General features: G+C 39.2%; 1 protein-coding gene across 3 annotated transcripts; it reads left to right on the plus strand.

Annotated features, from left to right (window-relative positions):
* The first annotated feature begins 3580 nt into the window (after positions 1-3580).
* On the plus strand, positions 3581-21005 carry SHISA4 (shisa family member 4). Of its 3 annotated transcripts, none has more exons than XM_081326062.1 (5): positions 3581-3655; positions 13811-13982; positions 16351-16484; positions 17235-17411; positions 18333-21005. In XM_081326062.1, exons 1-5 carry the CDS (start codon positions 3598-3600, stop codon positions 18377-18379), a joined length of 588 nt encoding a protein of 195 aa, XP_081182188.1. In that variant the 5' UTR covers positions 3581-3597; the 3' UTR covers positions 18380-21005. The 3 variants fall into 3 exon arrangements, with proteins under 3 accessions (XP_081182188.1, XP_081182189.1, XP_081182190.1); XM_081326063.1 differs by having other exon boundaries at positions 20659-21005; XM_081326064.1 differs by having other exon boundaries at positions 20662-21005.
* The last annotated feature ends 6 nt before the right edge of the window (positions 21006-21011 follow it).

Consider the following 21011-nt stretch of genomic DNA (forward strand, 5'->3'; position numbering starts at 1 on the left):
GGAAACCATATGCACAAGAAATTCTCTAACAAGACCTTAAATTCTGACTCTCTTCCCATCTTTTCAATTCAACAATCATGGCTACTGATTTCTTGGTCCTGAAAATTCCTGCCGTTTCCCCCTCGTTTATAAAACAGTTTTCTCTGACATGAGAATATGCACTTCTCCAACTTTATAATTAATTTTAAAATTTATCCTTACAATTATAATTTTTAAAATGAAAGTGACAACTGCAACAAAGTTTCCAAAGGGGTTTGTGTGTGTGTGTGTGTGTGTGTGTGTGCGTGCGTGTGTGTGTGTGTGTGTGTGTGTAATTATCCAAATAAAAAGCCCTATTAGCAGAATAACAGGGTTGGAAGAGACCTTGGAGATCTTCTAGTCCAACCCCTGCCCAACATTTATAGACAGAAATTGAGAACCATCTTCCTCCTGTCTTCTTTAATTACTGGAACGTTTGAAAGGTTTTCACATAATTTGACACCATTCCTTCATTTACAGCAGCGTCACCAGCCTTTCAGGCTTTGCTAACCGGCAGGGGTGAGGAGAGGTGATAGCTCCACACAAGCAGCAGGCAAATGTACCCATGTCTGTACCCATGCACACACAGCTCCATTTTCTTTCATGGTGTTTCAGGTCATGTGTAGAGAGCTTTTTCCCACAGCCGGGTGTGCGTGTGTGTGATTTCATGGAATTTCTGGTCACGTGCAGAGTGCTTTTCTGGTGTTTCTGGTCATGTGCAGCAAGCTTTCCACTCAAAGCCAAATGGGTGATTTCATGGTGTTTCTGGTCACGTGCAGAGTGCATTTGGATGGGAAACTGCTCGCTCTCTCACCTGCCTTAGGTATGGAGCCTGTTCTTTTCAAACTTCCTTCAGCTCCAAGATGAAGACTCAATTTGCTTTTAGCTCTCCCAAAATCAAATCCTTTCATTTTATGAAGGAACCGAGATTTTTCCACCTGACATGTATGGGAAATACATATTTTATCCCAGATTTTGCTTTACCATCCCAAGGTACTACATTTTGTAAGACATTGTAGCATTTATTATCTGGAGCATGCTTCAACACATAGTACTGGTATATAAAGTACAGGAATATGATACTAACATGATCTCAAGAATCCAAGTAACAAAGCTTTGACATTCAAACTTTAACATCTACAGTACCCGGCACACTATTCACTACCTCTCCCAGTAGCAACAAGAAACATTGAAAATAATCTTAATTCTTAAAAGCCTGGTGGAAGAGGTGCCTTTAATTATTCTGCAAACAGAGAGAAAGTGCAAGCCAAGCACAACCCAGGGAGACATTCCACAGCCCGAGAGCAACACAGGTTCTCTCCTACACGTCATAAAAGCAGGTCTCTACCATGTGCCTCTCTTCGTATCTTAATAATCGCATCGGTTTGTTATACTTTAAGACGCAACAGAATAGTTTAAAACATAAGAAGAAAAGAGGGCCGAAGTCCAGAAAATAAAGTGTTTCAGACATGTGGGCCAACATGCAAGACTTGGGAAGGGAAGAAGCATAAAGCAACCCCCCCTTTTGGACACCCCAGAAATCACATCTTCTTAAGTTCAAGACAGGGAACAGCAAAAGTGAGATTTGAGGAACAGAGGAAGTACAAAACAGACACAAAACAAAAGATACACAGAGAGGGAGAGGAAAAGCTAGTGGGAGGGGAAAATCAAAAGCTAAAGAGTGAAATCTGTGTTCATGCAGAAGGGTGTAAAGAGCAATGGTGAGCACTCTTCAGGGAGAGAGCTAGACAGGTGCTAACTAGAGGCTTAGGAACAAGTTGGCATTCACAATGGGAAGTGGGCCTCCGAGGCTGATGGGCAATATGGAAAAAAGGAGGGAAGAAGGAGAAACGGCAAGAGAGAAGGTATGCAATTATGATGCAATTATAAACCTACAACCAGAAAATAAGGCCTATGGAGACATGTCCAAACAACTGTGGATGATGAGCATATGCGCTGAATACTTGGCTGTTTGGCTTAATTTTGCACTTTGACCTGGCTGGCTGGGCCAGAGCATCAAAGGATCTTGAAGCAGCCTTGTGCTCCAGACTTTCAGGGGAAAAAAAATATCTCATCTTATGTTCACTGACTGATAGATAAAGGAAGGTTTGGTCTGAGTGCAATTATGATAAAATAAGAGATTTTCTAATGATAGAGTATAAATTGCATGGTGATCCAAAGATTATTTGGGGATTCAAATGTCTTTCATTCATAGGCATCAATTTTTGAGGAATATGGGGATCTCGATCAAGAAATATTTGGCTGCAATAATGATTTTCAGGCAACTCTGAATGGAGCAAACAATTACTGGTAGAAGAAGTGGGGCAACATTGCTCTATAAACTGGATTGTGAAGGCTGAGCTGTCAAATTCTGTCCCTGGAGCTTTCCTGGACTGGTCCTTTAGAAACATTTTTAACTTTTCCCACTTACAGCCCGTTTTAAAAATAATTGTTGCCTCTTGCCAGGTTGTTATGAGTTAATGTCACTTAGCGTCCCTGAAGTTTTTCTCTTGCATACCGTTCAGTTTTGCTAGGATCGTTTAGTTTTTCATCGCGACCGAAGGTTGTTCAGAGAACTTGGAAAGGGAGAGAAACGAAGAGTTAAAGGCGCTTTCCTCAATGAGCACAGTGAGGAATTGTTGCCTTGCTTTTTCCTTCACTGCTCCCCCCACCCCACCCCCCATGCATCTCTTTGAGACGCTGAGAGAACACAAATACTGTGAGATGATCTCACGAGGACGATGTATCGTTAAGGTGCTTCCAAGTAAAAGGCATCACGCAGAGATGCAATCACATTAGCTTTATTCAATGACAGATCAAAGAGAAAGAAATACTTGGCATGAAAGCATTCATGCCTGCATGTGAGAGAGAAACAAAATAAAAGCAAGCTAGCATTACATAACTAAAACAGAAGAAGAACTAGAAGCTAAGAGTAGAATCTTAAGAGGCTAGAACTAGAAGTAGAACAAAGAGCAGCCCCTCGTGCAGAGGTATTTATGGGGGGGTCTTGGTCCCTCCCTGACCATAAAACTCTCTCGCCAATGGGGCTGTCGGGTCTGAGACCCTTGGCTCATCAGTGGAAGCAAAGAAGCCTCTTTACTCCCATCTGATGACCCTTTTGGGGAACTGCCATGGCTGGCACTAATCATCTAACAAATACCATAGTTCACCCTCACCCCCGGCTGCCGACCAAAGCAGTTTGCAACGAAAACTGCGGTCTTCGCTGATCCCCTAGCACAGGGGTCGGCAACCTCGGCTCTTTTATGACTCGTGGACTTCAACTCCCAGAATTCCTGAGCCAGCATAGCTGGCTCAGGAATTCTGGGAGTTGAAGTCCACGAGTCATAAAAGAGCCGAGGTTGCCGACCCCTGCCCTAGCAGGCCCCGCGGCTCCGACAGCCCGGGCCGGCCGGCGAGAAACAGCTCGGTTGAGCCTCCCCCCGCGGTTTGCGCTTCCCTTCTTGGGAGAAGAGGAGGCGTCCGTCCCGTCCTCCCCCCCCCGCCCGGATCCGGTTTCTCCGCGCCCGCCCCTTCCCGCAGCGTCTGCCGGGCGTCTGGAAGCCCTTCAGAAGAACGGCGATGGGGAGCTGGGCCCTGGCGTGGACGGTGCTTTGCAGCCTGCTGGCTGCAACCCTGGGTAAGGCCGGGCTGATGGCGCGCGGCGGTGAGGGAAACGGAGCGCGGCCGAGGCAGCTGAGGCGTGGATCCGGCGCTGGGCTCCCGGCAGGAGGGGAACAGGAGGGAGGCGCAGGGCCCGCTGGGTGAAGCAAACGCTAGGTCTGTCTGTGCCTGGTCAGAAGAGGGTGTGGGTGAGTGATAGTGCTTCTCTGGGCTCTTTCTGGTTGAACCCGGTTACTGTTTTGGAAACTATTTTTGCATTCCCTCTTGAAAGTAAAGGAACAACAAGGGCGCTCCTGAGCAGGTGTGAAAATACCCATCATCGCTAGAGGAATTAGGAGGGGGAAAAAAATCCTCATGATTCATCCTTCCCCTCTATCTCTGTGATTCAAGAGCGGGACGTGCGGTGTTATTTTGTTGTTTTGATGTCCGCGGAACGCTGCCGTTTTCATCTAAACACGCGTTTATTATCTCTGTCGAGCTGGTCTGCATTTTTTTCTTTAGAGGATAAGAGAGTCCGAAGGGGTTGTCGTTTGTGTCATTTGGATTGAAACCCTCAAACTGGAATATCATCCTGAAATCAATCTTGGAAACTGGAGGGCCAGAAAATAATCATCAGTTTTAAAAAGTGATACAAATAGGGGAAACTTCCGAGTGTGTTCCATTGGAGCTGTACAAAACTGTTTGTATCGCGGACTTTGGGATGGGGAGAAACGGCACTTGAGAATTACACATCAGAACTTTGTGACATTTGGCCCCACTCCTTTGAACAATGCAGACCCTTGGAAAGACTTAACAAACAGAAATGCCTGCATCTAATCATAGTTGGGTCTTTTTCCTGCCTTGTCGAAATGCTTATGGATGATGATTCTGTGTGAATTATTTTTGTCTGTGGTTAAAGAAGGATGTGAACCTGATAATTATAGGAACCCGTGGGAGTTAAATAACCTTAATTATATGAGATTTAAAAATAAAGAAGCTATTTGTAGAAAGGTGAAATTGTGTCTGGATTGAAGAGCTTATAGTGACTTAATGTTTAGAAACCAAACTTGTTGCTGTCTGCTACTCCCAAAACTGCATTGCTGATCCCTGGAAAAGTGGAGTCACCTAACCAGATACAAAGTTGTCTGATACAACGATTGTGCCAATGGTATTTTCACTGATATTAGTGTTACAGTATTATTTTTGAAGGGACGTGGTGGCTCAGTGGGTTAGGACGCTGAGCTTGTCGATCAGAAGGTTGGCAGTTTGGCGGGTCGAATCCCGAGTGCCGCGTAACAGAGTGAGCGCCTGTTACTTGTCCCAGCTTCTGCCAACCTAGCAGTTCGAAAGCACATAAAAATGCAAGTAGAAAAATAGGGACCACTACGGTGGGAAGGTAACAGCGTTCCGTGCGCCTTTGGCATCTAGTCATGCCAGCCACATGATTACAGAGACGTCCTCGGACAAGCGCTGGCTCTTCGGCTTTGAAACGGAGATTAGCACCGGCCCGTAGAGTCGGAAACGTCTAGCACGCATGTGCGGGGGAACCTTTACCTTTTTATTATTTTTGAAATGTAGAATTTTCGCACTATGGGATTCAGAATGTTCAGAAAAGACACATGCCTTTGAAAGTATAGTCTATCAACATTTATGAAAAGTTAAAAAATCAGGGAGACACCATAGAATAGTCTCCAAGTTAATGGTTTCAAAAATATGGATTTGTAGATCTGCATAAAACATCTAAAATAAATCAGGCTGAGATTGTTCTGTGAGAGACCATGGAGTGAAATATGCTAGTAATGCTAATCACTTATAAACTGAGCATGTTAATCATCCTTATGTTCATGTACATAAGAAGATGGTTTGTTTTCAGGAAGACCAACTAGCTTCTAAGGCACCTTTCTCAAACTAGTGTATTCAGGTGGTGGACTGCAACTTCTTTCATCCTCAGCCAGAAAGAACAGAGATGGACCATGTCCTAATCCTGGTATACCAGATATCCTGCCAAAAGAAAAAAGAAAGAAAGAAAAGAAATTGTGCATAAAACTTTGTGGTAAATTTCATGATGAGAAATATGTTCTCAAATATTGGTGGTGTGGAACAGCTCTAGTCCTGAAAGTGGCCTGTTCTCAGAGTATTGCTCCATACCTACTTGAGAACGTTTAATATAAACCAGTTATCCCCTAATTTTGCTAATTATGCTACTGTGGCTGAAATTGAATAAATTACTGAAAACAGATTTCTTGTTGGTTTCAATAGTTACAATAGACAGACAAAGGCTTATTTTTTATCATAAAAGAAAAAATGTGTTATGAGAAGGAGAATACTTCATTATTCAAGATACAAGGATAATAATGAGGAAAACATTTTTTTCAATTTTCTGGCAGAGAGACATTATAATTAACTTTTATATAATGTGCCTAGCCATCCCATAGTTACTTTGTTTTTAGCTGATTTGTGAATTCTGACCATTCTGGTGGTTTATGACTTAAGGTATTATGTGGCAATCTAGGTATTGCAGCATACTGCGGTTAAAAATCCTGGCTCCTGAGGAATTTGTTCCAGGCAGTGAATAATTTTGATTATGATGTAGATTCAGGCTAACATTTTCAACTGTAGAAATTTTTTTAAAAGGTACTTCAGACAAGAAAAAATCTTTAAAAAACCCCAGCTGACTTTTATCAAAGTCTCAGTTCAGATATATAACAGTACCTCTGTTAGATCTAATAACATTTTCATTAGATGAATATTATTTCCTCCCCAATAACTGTCTCTGAACCGAGGTGTCATTTTACCTTCACTAATGAGCAGAAGAAGCTGCTGAAAACGATACACAAGCAAGAGGACCAAATACCCGTCATCCTACAAAGCTTTAATACTATTCTGAATATGGAAGTTGGGTGGAAGAACCTTTGTGCAATACCCTTCTTTCTCCTTGCTTTTCCTCTTAGTCCAGTCATCTTGTTCATGTGCGTCACGCACATCCAGTTTGCATCTCCATGTAGTTACCTTTCTTTCACTTATCCTGTTTCTCCTCTTGCTGAAAGAAGAATGTGAGCGTGCATGTGTGCATACCAGCATTTTAAGTGAAAGTGGTTTATATGTGTGAGTTTTTTGTGGGGACCATTTAATATTGTAAGTGGGGTGACTAATTTTTAATTAGTAATTATTAATTCCATTAACATAAATACAGTTTTGTTCCAAAGCAGCCTTTTGGGAGGGGGATGTTGCTTCTGGAAGCCAAAGATACACACACATATCTCCTGTGACATACGGACTAATTTACTGGGTGGGAGAGAGAAATTTCAAAGATTGATTTTAGCTAGTGTTGGCAACCCTGAACAATGCAGAAGAGTTTTGTCTTTTGTTTGGAATTTTCTCCTCCTATGCTTCCTTTGAGGATAGGGTTGTTTTTTTTAAAATTTGAAATTTTGTATACAAAATGTGTTTAGAACCCTTTTCTTTTTTTGTATTTTGACAGCTGGGAATTACACTGACCTTTGTGCAGTAAAGTGCTACTTGCTTGGGTTTTGTTTTATTTTACACCATCTGTCATCATAATAACAAGTAATAAAAATAGATACAATTAGAATAAAATCTTGACATATTATAAAAACTCTAATATCCCTTTTGGCTGTAGAATGGCATCCAAAAGGACAGACTTGTAATCATTAAATGAGGTTTCCATTGCCAGAGTTAAAGTGCTTCTTGTCAGCTTCAGAGAAAGTTAGAAAATATTAATTTTGTTTTTACAGTGGGGGATGGAGGGACGGTGCTGTTGGCCCATGGTTGGTGGTGCTAATTGAGCAGACACATTCAAGGCAATTCCAAGATGTAAATTAGTGTAAATTTGGATTTTCTGAATCTGGGATAAATGAGAATTTGCTATGGATCTTTGAAGGAAAGGAAGTTCCAAAATAGTTGAATATCAGGAAATTCCAATATCAAGGAGGGGAAAAAAATGAGATATCCGCTGAGAAGATAACATTATATAGGAAGGAAGGGATTGTAGAATGAAATAGAAATTATGGCTGATGGCTGAAGTCCCACTGACTCAGTAATTACTTGATGAAGGGATTTAGCAGGCTTTATTTTTAATGCCTAAAGCTATTTATTCAGTTTGAAAGTATTTCGTATCCCATTGTCCAGTTTGGATGTACAGCAGTTCTCAAGATCCCTTGTTCATTTTTGTGCTCATTGTCAGGACTAGTGAAACCTACTTGTATCTGCAACCTGGTCTTCATCTGTGTGGTGCTGTCCATGGTGCTGACACCTGCCGTTGATTAAGACTCCTGCATTCTTTCACACAACCTGAGGGTGTTTCTTCATTGAGGCCCTGCTTGTAATGGGTATGCTGTATCTGCAAACTCTGTAAATGATATTTTATCAAGGTAGCTAGTTTCTTGGCCTTTTGATAGTGACTTTATATTCTAAAAAATTGTTGAGACAGGCTATGCAATGTTTCATTTCTGTGTCTTGTATAATTCAATTTTAATTCCCAGATAGTACATCCAACTAATACAATAGCTAATGGATGTTCTGGCTAGGGATCATAGGAGTCGAGGGCACTATCTCAGAGAAGTGGAGCTAAAGGGTTCTCTTATTGTGAGTCTATAAATACAAATACAGTACTATGTAGTCAAAGCAATAATTAAACTATTTAGCCCAGCCTTTCCTAGCTTCATGTATTCTAGATGACTTTAATTTTAATTCTCATGATTTCTAGCAGATATAGGCTGTGGTCATGCTAGAAAAAAATCCTGGACATTTTATTTATTGTTGTTGCATTTCTTAACTTACCGTTATGTTTATAACTTGCCTTTTTTGAGAGTTTAATGTTTTTGGAAACAATCCTGTGAGAGCGAATCATTGGTCAAGATTACCTGTTGAGCTCCATTATTAATTGAGAAACCTGGGTCTCTATAATTAAGTAACGTCTTAACAATGTTGGGCGTGCTGGCTATCAATCATGGAATAATTTTACTTGCAGAAGATTGCACATTTATCAAACTGTTTATTCAGGCTGAATACATCTCTGAAGATTCAAAATGAAAAAGGGAAATTAAGAAAACTGGACTAGAGAGAACTCTCATCACAAAGAGGAAGGATATAACTCAGGCAGGAATCCAGCCCTCCTGCAAATGCCCATTTTCCTCCAGAATAATTGAAGAGAAAGGAAAGTTTTTCCCAGTCCTACATACAATAAGGAGCAGATGCTTTTACTGCATTGAAGAATTAAGGGCCAGAAAATTTTAATTATTCTAATTCTGTTATGGGAAAACCTTTCCCATGCTTGGTAATATCTTTGAATAAAATATAAAAAAGTAATTAACTTCAACAATCCATAATTTAAGAAAAACCAATTACATTTCATGAGCTCATTATCTAAGGTTCAAATGGATATGAATTTATGTGTTATAGTGGCTGAAAGACAAGCACCTGCCATATAACACCCTGGGCTTAACAGTTGTTGATAAAAAAAGATGAAGTCTGGATAGTAGCACAGCGGGAGAGAGAGAAAAACTGGAGAAAATCAGAAATTACCAATATCCTGATGAATATGCATTAACATCTTTCTGCACCCAGATAGTTGACATGTCAGAAGATTAGGTTTCTGTTGCCTTGCCGTTTCATCTCTTCATTGTCAGTGGAAAGGAACTCCAGCTGCCTTCTTCCATTTTGCCTTTCTTTTAAAATGGCAAAAACACTAATAAAAACACTAATAAATCTATGTTAAAGGATTTGTTTGTTAATTGTTTCTTATAGTTGTCCAGTGCCAGGGAAAAGAAGCCTGCAGCTTTTTTCTACAGAAAGGGAGAAATGCTACTGTTTCTCTTACAGAAACAGAGAATCAAAGAAAGGAAAGGTAACATAAGACAGAAAACAAAATATGAGGTCTGCTTGTCCTCGTTCAATGACTGAATGGAGCAACTTTGTGTTTCCTCAGTATACTTCCATCTCACTTCTGAACACCAGTCATTTCATAAACATGATTCATTCCAACAGATCAAGTCTGCAAAACTCTACTATAGAGTCCCTTTAATCCAGTTAATCAAGAACCTTATATGATCAGGGGTGTCAAACTCAATTTCATTGAGGGCCGCATCAGCATTGCGGTTGCCCTCAGGGGGCCGGGTGGGTGTGGCCTGGGTGGGCATGGCCTACTGGGTGGGCGTGGCTAAAGTGTGTATGGCCTACTGGGTGGGCATGGCCAGCTCTACATCGTTCGCATGAAGGGTGCCTATGGGGGCCTGGGCAGGAGTGGGACAGATCTGAGCATCTCTGGCAGGAGGAGGGTCTCTGGGCCAGGGCCAAGGCAGTGGGGGCCGTTTCCTCACTGTTTCCAGGATGGCTTCGCGGGCTGCATGAAACCACTTCACGGGCCGGATCCGGCCCCCGGGCCTTGTGTTTGACATGTCTGGATTAGAGGAAGAGGTAGAACCCAATGTGTATATTTGAAAAAAGACACTATTTATGTTCATAATATTGTTCAGATGTAATCATAAGTAATACATTTGTGGTTGAATTTTGTTTTATATAAGCAAGGAAAGAATAGAGGTATTCTTGTATTTTAAATGCTGTATAGTGGTGAGTAGCTATCTTACTCTATAAGAAAAATACCTTCCTATGCGGGGAAATTAGTTTTAAGATTACAAATCCTGTGCAAGGTGTTTAGAATCACTGTGCTAAAATACAGCATAGTATATAATGGGTTAAAGTACTGTATTGTGTCAGATTTGGAATGTCCAAATTAAAATATCCACTTAATTATGATATTCTCTTGGAATAGACTAGCCTTCCTAACAAACTTATTTACAATGGGGTTGTCTGGAGGGTAATGAATAATACCAGACAAGTTAAGAAGAGAAAGGGACATTGGGAAAATATATGAAGGATAATAAAGGGGATGCACTGAAGTTGGGACCCAGTGCAGGCTTACTGAGTAATGGAGAGACCAAATTGGCCTACCCAATGAAGAATAGAAAAGCAGTATGGAAAGGCAAAGTGTTACTTAAAACAAAAAGAGCAGGCAAAGCATCCCACCAGGCTCAAGGTTGACTCAGCCTTCCATCCTTCCGAGGTAGGTAAAATGAGGACCCAGATTGTTGGGGGCAATTAAGCTGACTTTGTAATAATGCCGCTTGGGGTGTGTGTGAAAGCCCTAATAAGCAGGCATATACATAGAATGAAGGCTACTGCTAAGCTTGTAAGCCGCCCTGAGTCTTCGGAGAAGGGCGGGATATAAATGGAATTAAAATAAAAAATAAAAATAAATAAAAATAAGACCTGGTGATGATTAAGAGCAGGAAACTTGAAGAAAGAGACAGAGGGACAAATTCTGGCTACACAAGACTAGGCCGAATACATGCAAAGCCAGCATTGAGAAAAGAGCAACAGACAGCAAATGCTGCCTCTGCAAAGATGCTGAAGGAATAGACGACTACCTAGTTAGTGGCTGCAAGAAAATTGCACAGACTGACTACAAACAACAGCATGACAAAGTAATATCAATGATGCATTTGAATACTTGCAAGAAATACCATTTGCCTTCACGGAAGAACTGGTGGGACCACAAAGTAGACAAAATAATAGAAAGTGAAGAAGCCAAAGTCCTCTAAGACTTTAGAATTCAAGCAAACAGGCATTTGCCATATAACAGCCCAGATTTAATAAATATTGATTAACCCCTCCCCCCAAAATAAGTCTGGATAGCAGATAGCAAAACAGAAGAGAATATGAGAAAATCATCAAATATAAAGACCTGCAAATAAAAATAGAATGCCTGTGGCAATCCCAAAATATCTGAAGCACCATTTGAGCATCATTGGTATTGACAAAATCACCATCAGTCAATTGCAAAAAGCAGCTTTATTTGAAACAGCTTACATCAGCAATAACTTCAAAATTATAAAATAACAATGTCTGCCTATTCCAGGTCCATGGGAAGGATAAGAATGCCAAAACCAGTCTAAACAACTGGCTGACTGCATGACCAACCATAGTAATAATAATAATAATTTATTAATCTTCTAGGCTGCCCAACTCTTAATAACTCTGGGCCACTTGCAGCAATCAAAGGTATTATAAGCTTGTAAGCCGCCCTGAGTCTTCGGAGAAGGGCGGGATATAAATGGAATTAAAATAAAAATTAAAAAATAAATAATTATATCAATAAAAAATAAAAGATGACAAGCGCAATAAAGCGATGGGTGTCACTCTCTTGTCAAAGACATGGGTGAAGGGTCAGAATTATATACATCACTTGAACTTTTGGAAAAGAGGCATAATGTAACTGTAATCGATAAAATGGTTGCAATGTTTAGAGTGCAGGGTAAGCATTTCCAGTCATCTCAAGACAGCTGGTCGTGTTCTATCTATGGATGTCACATGTTTAAATGAAGGGGATTGAATCATAGGAATGAACTCATTTGATATTCTGAGTGGTAATAAAAAACCAGAGCCGTGACCAAACCTAAGTATGCCAGACAGGACAAGACTTTTAGTTTTATCTTTCTCTGCTTGGCTAAGTTTGACATAGCATGATCAACCTATGTATATTTTTATTCCCTTTTGACAGCATTTATAAATGCATAGTCAACTGTATTTCTAAGAAATACAGCAAGCTGAGTATGTATCCCTTATCTTTATTTTAATGATACAAGGTTTCATGTAATTCATCTTCTCTATCATTTTTTTTAAAAAATGTAACAAAATAATACAACTTTAGATAGTGGAGACAATTTACATAGTCACACCTATTACAACAATGAACATATATCTCATATTTGAATATGCTATATGTTGCATGTAATTCGCAGTCTGTTTTAATTTTGTTAGAATAAACATAATGCATTGTGGCAATAATCTACAAATTTAAGCAGCATTTATGTTGCTGTTTATACTGTATTTTTTATATAACATGGTTGCCATGATGGCCAAGGCCAATACACCCTTTTCCTTGAAGAGAAAATTGATGTGGATCAGCCCCTAGAACAGTGGTTCCCAACTTTTTCTATACCCCATACTCCTAGAACGCTTCTGATATATTCTCGCACCCCTTACAAAAGTTCAAAATGAATTATGCATATACACTATAATTTTGAAACTTGTAAACCCAAGTTTTTGCACCCCTTGGAATATCGTCTCGCACCCCTGGTTGGGAACCCCTGCTCTAGAAGGCATTGTCTTTTATACCAGCTTTTCATTTCCTTTTGTTTTGTAGAAGGCAGATACCCATACTGTCTAAGAAAATACTGAACTATGTCCCCCTGGTATACTTTAACTGTAAATATACCTGTTATAATTTCTATTCTGCTTTGAGGCATTCTGATATTTCTGGAAGCTGGCACTTTACTTTGTTACATAGCAGCTTCCTATTAAACTTTCTTTAAGAAAAATATTAAGCCTGAGAGTCTTACAACTGCCAAAGAAAATATCCATTATCATTATGTTGCCAACCTCTGCAATATTGCTTATATATATATATATCTATCTATATATATCTATCTATCTATATATATCTATATATATATCTATATATATATCTATATATATATCTATATCTATATATCTATATCTATATATCTATATATATATCTATATATATATATATATATATATATATATATATATATATATATATATCTCTATATATCTATATATATATATATATATATATATATATATATATATATATATATATATATATATATATATATATATATATATAGAGAGAGAGAGAGAGAGAGAGAGAGAGAGAGAGAGAATGATGTTTATACCCAGTGGCAGCAATCTGGGACTGTGAATGGTGTAATTTATGAGAAAGCCATAAATAATGTATGTGGAACCCCATAATTAAAAACATTTTTTTAAAAAATGGAAAAACTCACCGTTCAGTACAAAATTGTGTGAGATTTCAGGAAAAACCAAACTCTTGCAAGATTTTGGCATTCTTGCCTCATGTCCCAGAACATCTTACATGATTTTGTAAGATCTGATAATCTCACAAACATTTTTCAAGTTTAATTTTAAACTTTGGGATGGTCCTGCTATTGTGAAAGACCATGTTATTCCTAGAGGCTGTTGGGTAGGAAATTTCAGGGTGGTCCCTGTACAGTGTCCTTAGAGGGTTTCTCACTGCTTTCTATTTTCTGTGGAGTAGATAAAAGGAGTGTTTTCTTTCTCCTTCCAGTCTCGGCTGATGAAGACTGCAAGTGGTACATAGACAGAAATGGCTCCTGGCACCGTGGCATAGACTGCAACTTCCCCTCTTTCTGCTGCGGTGATTGCTACCATCGCTTCTGTTGCTTTGATTTCAGGAACCTTCTCACTGAACGGCAGCAAAAGCACTGCATGGCCTTTGGGTAAAAATATGTCACGAGCCACAGAAAGTGGTTGGAAGCATCCAGACTGTGATTGAAGACTTAGTTACCTCTGAAGTGCCAAAAGAAACAGAGCAGAGGGACATAAGCAACCCCTCCGATATATATTCTTCTTCTTATGACTGAGATACAGCTAGGAGTTCAGTTTGATCAGAGCAGAATGGAGTGGGGAGGGGAGGGGATGCTTCATCCTTTCCCAGGAGGGTGTCTTCAGTTTTCTGAAGTCAAAATTCTTCCTTTGTAGCTGTAGTAATGTTAATTGTGGCTTGAAAAAAATGTCCGTGGGGAAAGGGGTGAGCTCTCCTTTCTTCCTTGTCCTGATCAAATCCAGTTTCCCTTGCAGTTCAATTCAAATGCATGGAGCGAGCACCCAAAGTTTTCTTGAGCCACATGGTATGCAGGCCTTGATTATGGACTCCTGCCATAACCCATGATTTATAAGTCATAAAGCTTGGTTCACATAACTTGCTAAGTCAGAATCCAATTTACTCTTGCTATATAGCTTAGGATGAGAATTGATACACTAGTTGCATACTTTATAAGAGTTGAAGGTGGAGAGGCTGAAATCTCTAATTCTCATGCCAGAGAACAGCACAAATTTCCAAAGGGAAGTAAGTAACCATGTGGCTTCTGAGTTTTAACTTTTTTTTAAAGCAAGATGAGACCAACAATTAAACTGTAGACATATATATAAAGATCGTTGGGTGTTTTTAAGAAAATTTCTAACAGATAATTTTTGAAACGCAGATCTACTTACCTAAACTTTTCAAGCCTTTTTAGGAATGCTGAGTAGGAAGAGTTTCTAACACATATCTGATATATCTTCACACATTTCTTCTAACTTAGAAAAGTATTGATCAAGAATAAATGGTGGGTATTGGATATCATTTCCAAATGAGACTAAGCCTTATGGAGCTCCATAATCCTGAAAAGATTTAAAAAAAATCAAGTTTAATTAAAATGTCCTCTTCCAAAAGTTCTGGAGCGAGATCTGTGTTGGCCAACTGTCTTGTTGGTATCCTTTTGAAGGAGGTTGTGATTTTATTTTCATTTTCAATCATAATGACGATAGCAAGAATATTAAAATATTAAAGTATTGAATTTAAGTATAGTATTTTAAGTACAGTACTGAAATATTGAAATAATTTGATCTATTCCTTCAGTGGTTGCTGAAGCATAAGGTAGAGATTTTTTACATTTATAACTGGGATTTGAAACTATTTCTAATACTTTTTTAAAATTATTTTTAAGACAAGCGGATTTGTTTGTATCTTAATTAAATCTACTCCTTAGTAGGAATGTACAAATGTATTTAGGATTTCCTCTAGGTGGATTTTGAAGGGGGATATTAAACAATATCGTGGTCAAATAAATATTACCAACAAGATCCTCCTCTTCTTTCCTCTTCTACCTTCCCTCTGGGCCCAAACAGGCCACAGAAGGACTGGGGAAATATTTCTTTAAGCAGCTTTGTTAAAGTCCATCTTTGCTGCAAAAATCCACCGATCACAGAAATGTGAGAATCTGCCCAGACACTGGTTCTTTTTGTGGATCATTTCTTGGGCTGTCCATTTGACAGTCTGCATGACACCCCAATCCATCCAAGATCTCAAGAAAGCAAGAAGCCTTCAAATAATATCTGGTTGCTATTGCTACTACATATTTCTTTTAAAATTTTAAATAAATCAGGAAGAGATTCCCTGGTCACCTGCTGTATTTTTAAAAGTACTTTGCCATATTTGACAGAATTTTTTTGTTTTTTAACTGGACCCAAAGGTACCTCGTTAAGGTGGGCAGTAGAAGTGACTGGATTTTTTTTTTATTAAAGAGTTTTACAAAAACAAAATTTTACAATATATCCCCAAATCCCCCCCACCCCAAACCCGTCCACTTCCCCCCCCACTTCCCAGAGCGAAATACAGGATTATAGTTACAATAATCATATTCTAAATAAAAATTATGCATAATATACAATTAACCAAATTCATAATGTGCTTTAACTCCCCTTTGACATAACTACAAACAAAGTACCAATAACAATATCCCACTAAAGTCTACTCATAAGCTAAATGGAACTTTTTAGTCCCATATTTGTTCTGAATATAATTTATCCATCTCCTCCAAACTGAAATATATCTTTCCTGTGAATGATCTTTCAAATAAGAAGAAATCCTAGACATTTCTGCAAGATTCGAAACTTTAAACACCCATTCTTCTATAGTAGGCAAGAAGTGACTGGATTTTTGAGAATTCATCCATCCCTGTCATGTAAAGGAGCCATTAGTATCTGTTTCAGTGGCAGATTCTATAGCATGAACAATATCCACTTGTCTTTGTCTGTGTTCTGCAGGCCAAGGACCATTGCTGGCATCGCTTCAGCTGTGATTCTCTTTGTGGCCATTGTTGCCACCATTGTCTGCTGCTTCCTGTGTTCCTGCTGCTACTTGTACCAGCGACGGCATCACATGCAGACTCCTTATCAAGGTAGAAAAAGCCCTTCTGTTGTGGCCTCCTGGGAAAGATAAGAGGGGGAACTGGGAATGCTGGAGGGAGAGTTAGTTGACTGATAATGTCATAAATAGCCATTCAACCCAAGGTGGGAAGGGGAGACCTGGGGAAAAGTCTTCCAAGCAGCTTCTACTTTAATTCTCACTACATAGGAAACTGGGAATTTCCTTTTATAATTCCAGAGCCCTGTATTTTACTTCAGAGTAGCATTATCTTATGACATAATCTATATCATTCTTGTTTTCTTGATTTTGCCAGCTGTACTGGGCTTTATACCAAAATCTTCTTTCTCATAGATATAATACTATATTTGCAATTAGGCTTATGCTGCTTATATGAGCATTCTGATGGAGAATCTTTCCCAGTGTCAGGTTGGCTAGGAAATGATTGGAGCTGCAATCGAACACATCTGGGCTACAAACTAGCAAACTCGAGAAGGCTACCTTATAATATGGAGAATTTTCAATAATGTTTCTGGTGAGCTGGATTCAAAGGAGGAAAGGTGATGCACACCAGCAAGCAGATTATACCTACTGGCATCTCCTTAAATCAAACATGTCATTTCCTGGGATTGTGTTATAAGGCTGGGAAAAGATGCAGCTTTCAACAGATGTGATGCCAATGTCCATGCATGCTCCAAGTCATCTCTTCTCCTTCAAATCCAGATTGCTGCACAGATTTACTATCAATGCAGACCATGCACTCACAAAAGTTTGTCAAATCCAGGTCAGGAGATTCCACTTTCTCGTTATCCTGATCAGCCACCAGACCCTTATGCTGTGGATCCAAAAGCAGGGCCAGCATTTCATCCTGGATATGCACCTGTGTTTCCATACCCACCTACAGTTCCAGCAGCACAGTATCCTCTATATCCACCCGGGCCACCATACTACAATCCTTCAGGTGAGAAAAGAGTATAAAACTATGATAAACTTCCTATCCAGGTATGGTGCAGACATATTTAGTGTGAACTCTTGAAATGTCATTTAAGAATTATAAGAGATACTGTTAAAAAAATATCATGCACAGATGATTCACAGTATTCATTATGTCACAGGCACCAAACAAGTAGATAGAACAGTAGATAGAAGAAATTCTATCAATGCATGCTTTTGGTTAGGCAATGGTAAGCCTTAATTGAGTTTCATGTGAGAGATTTAATCTCTAGAGCATCTCTTAATTGGTAGGGGAAGGATTGATTAAAGTTGAGGATGTATTGGAATAACAGTGGAAAAGCAGGAAGGGAACATTAAGGTTAGAGGAACAAGAAGAAAGAAAAACATGGAGGTAGACTTGTCCTCTAAAACCCAAGATGGCCATGAGTAAAGCAAGGCAAAATAAGAGGCTTATCCCAATGCTACAGTAACATAAAATGTAGCAATGTAACAGAAGATATAGAAATATGACATTTCTATAGGACTTCTATCTATATCAGGGCTGCAGAGATGATGACCACTAGATGACAGCAAAGAATTTCCTTTGCTATCACCTAGAGGTTGTCTGGATTTTTACAGGCCAGAGTAACTTTATAATCCTCATATAATTAGCTCAGCTAATCTCAATGTACACATGTTGTACTTTGACAATAAAGGTTTATTATTATTATTATATATGGAGAATATCTAACCTTGAATTAGACCCAGTTTCACCTTTGGTGTTTCTGTAAAAATCTGCTTCAAGTTCAACTTAGTGTATGGCAATTTACTGGCTGCTGGTTACCTATCCAAGCACTAAAGTCTGACCTTGCTTTATTTTTAAAAGACCAGCAAAGATTGGCAAGGTGCTGCTAAGCTTATTCTAATGGTCAGTTTCTTTCTTCTGCAGCTCCCCCACCATACATCCCACCACAAGTCACACAGCCTAGTACTTGAGAAGAATCTTGGAGGACTAATCAAAAGAAGCCTTTCTCTCTGGGGCTGCTAACTCCCTTTTTACAGAACTTGTAAGGGGACTCCTACTGTCCTGAAAGTCCAGCCTCTGTCAGTATTTTCAAGTGTTTTTTTTAGTTATTCTGCATGGTAGGAAGCATTGTGACTTTTAATTCTTTTCTTCATCCTAGATACTGAATCACCTTATCCTCCTCATTTTCTATATAGTTCAGGAAGTAGCTGATTATTACAAATGCAAGTGCACAAAACTGGTGCAAGCACCATACATGTAATTTGATAATTTGCCCTCTCTCCAACCAAACTTTTCAGAGTGAGTAGGCAGCTTGCCTCCAGGGGTTGCAAAGAATTAAATGAAGCTGTCTTTCACTAAATAGCCAGGAGGGTCAATTTTAGACCCATTCTTCACAACTTCCAGGTGATGTTTTCTGTCTTAAGGAAGCCCTGAGGCCTAAGATGGATATACATATTGAAAGTTGAAAGATAGTTGGTGCTGTTCATTACATTAAGTAGATCTTGATCAGAATCTGGAAGAGAAGCTGTTTGAAAACCCATAAATATTCCCAAATAAAGCTGTAAGTGCAATTAATACATAGGAAAAGTAGATGAGCCTAGAAAGACTCGTTTAAAGATGAGAATTATAGAAGAGAAGGCACATTGTCTTTCATGCTCTACAGCACAGAATGATAAGTCCAATATCATCTGAAGATACAGATATCAAACTGCTGGGATTTCATCTGCAAGTGAAAGTACAGATTTTCTGTTTTTTCAAGAAAAGAAATGGGTGACAAAAGCGTAATTTCAATTTTCAGAGGGATTTTTAAAAATGATTTCTCTGCTGTATTGAAAAGCATTTTGAAATTTCTCTTGTGCCTTCTGGACCAATCTAATGAGAGTTAACCTTTCACCATCACATTATAATTTTCAGTATAAACTGCCCTTACAGTAATATGAGATCTCGGTATTTGAAAAGGTAAAGTAAGCATTTAAATCGGATTCTGAATTCTTTACTAATGGCAGAGGTATCTTGTGAGTTCATAAATATCTGTTAATTCACTGTAAAGAAATCATTTCCCAAGGTAAATCAAGGGGGGGGGAAGAACCTGCCAAGAACTGGCATTTCAGAATTTAAACAAGCTTCAAAATGGTTCAGCAATACTGTTAGGGAGATGCCTTGGTTAAGGCATGGTAGTTGGATAGCCATTTGGAGAAGAGTTGAGATCTTAGTCTATCCTTTCCTGGTTAGTTCCATTTCTGTACAAATCCTTCCCACCAACATCCAAATGGATTGATCTAGAGTTTCCAGCATTTCTAACACAGCCTTCCCCAATCTGGGCATTCTCCATGGTTTCTGTTTTAAATCTCAGAACTCATCAAACAGCATCTTTCACTTTTGTTTTTATGCAAATGTGAAGAGAGGGCAATATCATTTAGTATACTTGCTCTTTTTGTTACTAATCACTGCCCAAAAGTAACTGCAAGAATTTCTTTCAAATCTTACGCGAAAAAAAATGTTTTCTCCCATGGTGAGGCCCCTTTCACATGCATAAATATATGTTCTTTCATAATATTCTAACTCAGTCTAGATTCCTTTCTTTTCTCTAAGAAAGATTAGCTAGCCCCTTTACTTGTCCTGAATGCAGCCTCTCAGATTTGCCTCTGATCAATTAATTGTACTCCTGGGGCATGGGAATCCCTATTAAGAAATGGGTGCCTAATTTTTATGCAGTGTAGCCTATTTCTCCTGGAAGTCCTTGCTGTTTATTGAGGCTCTATCTGCATTTTATTATGTGCTAAATCTATCATTCTGCCGCTGGAATGTTGCAGAGAACACTGAAGTTTTCTGTTTTCTTCCTCACTATATCAGTCTGGCCATGCTAGGGCAATCTCATAGATTTCCAGAACAGAAAGTCATTTGTAGTGTAGTTTAGAAGCTGTTGCAGAATAGTACGTTTTGCACATTCCTTCTGCAAGACCCAACTTATCAGTCTGCCGCTACATCTCATTGTTCTTTCCAAACATCAACAAGATTTAGTGTGATGAGGTTGGACAGTCCCACCTATTTCTCCCCACCTGCTGAAGGGATATTAACTTTGTACCTGCCAGTGTTGCAAAGGCTGTATTTAAGTTATTTGGAGCACAGAGAAAGCCTGGGAAGCAAGACAAATGCATGATGCTTCAACCAGAGTATAAAGACAATTCCTGTGCAAGAAAATGAAAAGGCCATCATGTGCTATGATGCCTACTAACTTCATGGTTTCCAGCAGCTGGGAAGATGTGTTCACTCAGTTGAAGATGCCATGCACTGGGCATATGCCTTTTGATGTTGCACAGAGCTCTGCAAAACCAAAGTGTTTAGCAATGCTGAAGCACCACAATGTAAACATCCTCTCCATGCATTTGACCATTTCTGAATCCTGAAAGAAACTTTTGGAGGAAGAAGTCAACCGAGTCAACCCTTTTGCTCAAACCATTATTCCCACTGTATGGGAATGGCTGCTGAATTGCGGCAACAGTTGCACCGCTGTCTGTTATTCTAACCAGAATGGCAAACGTTTGCTTTGCAAAATGTTCGTTACAATGTAGATTAAAGTTGTAAATACTGATTAAGTGACTG

This window comes from Vipera berus (genome assembly GCF_964194415.1).
Source record: "Vipera berus genome assembly, chromosome: 3".
NCBI classification, from domain to species: domain Eukaryota; kingdom Metazoa; phylum Chordata; class Lepidosauria; order Squamata; family Viperidae; genus Vipera; species Vipera berus.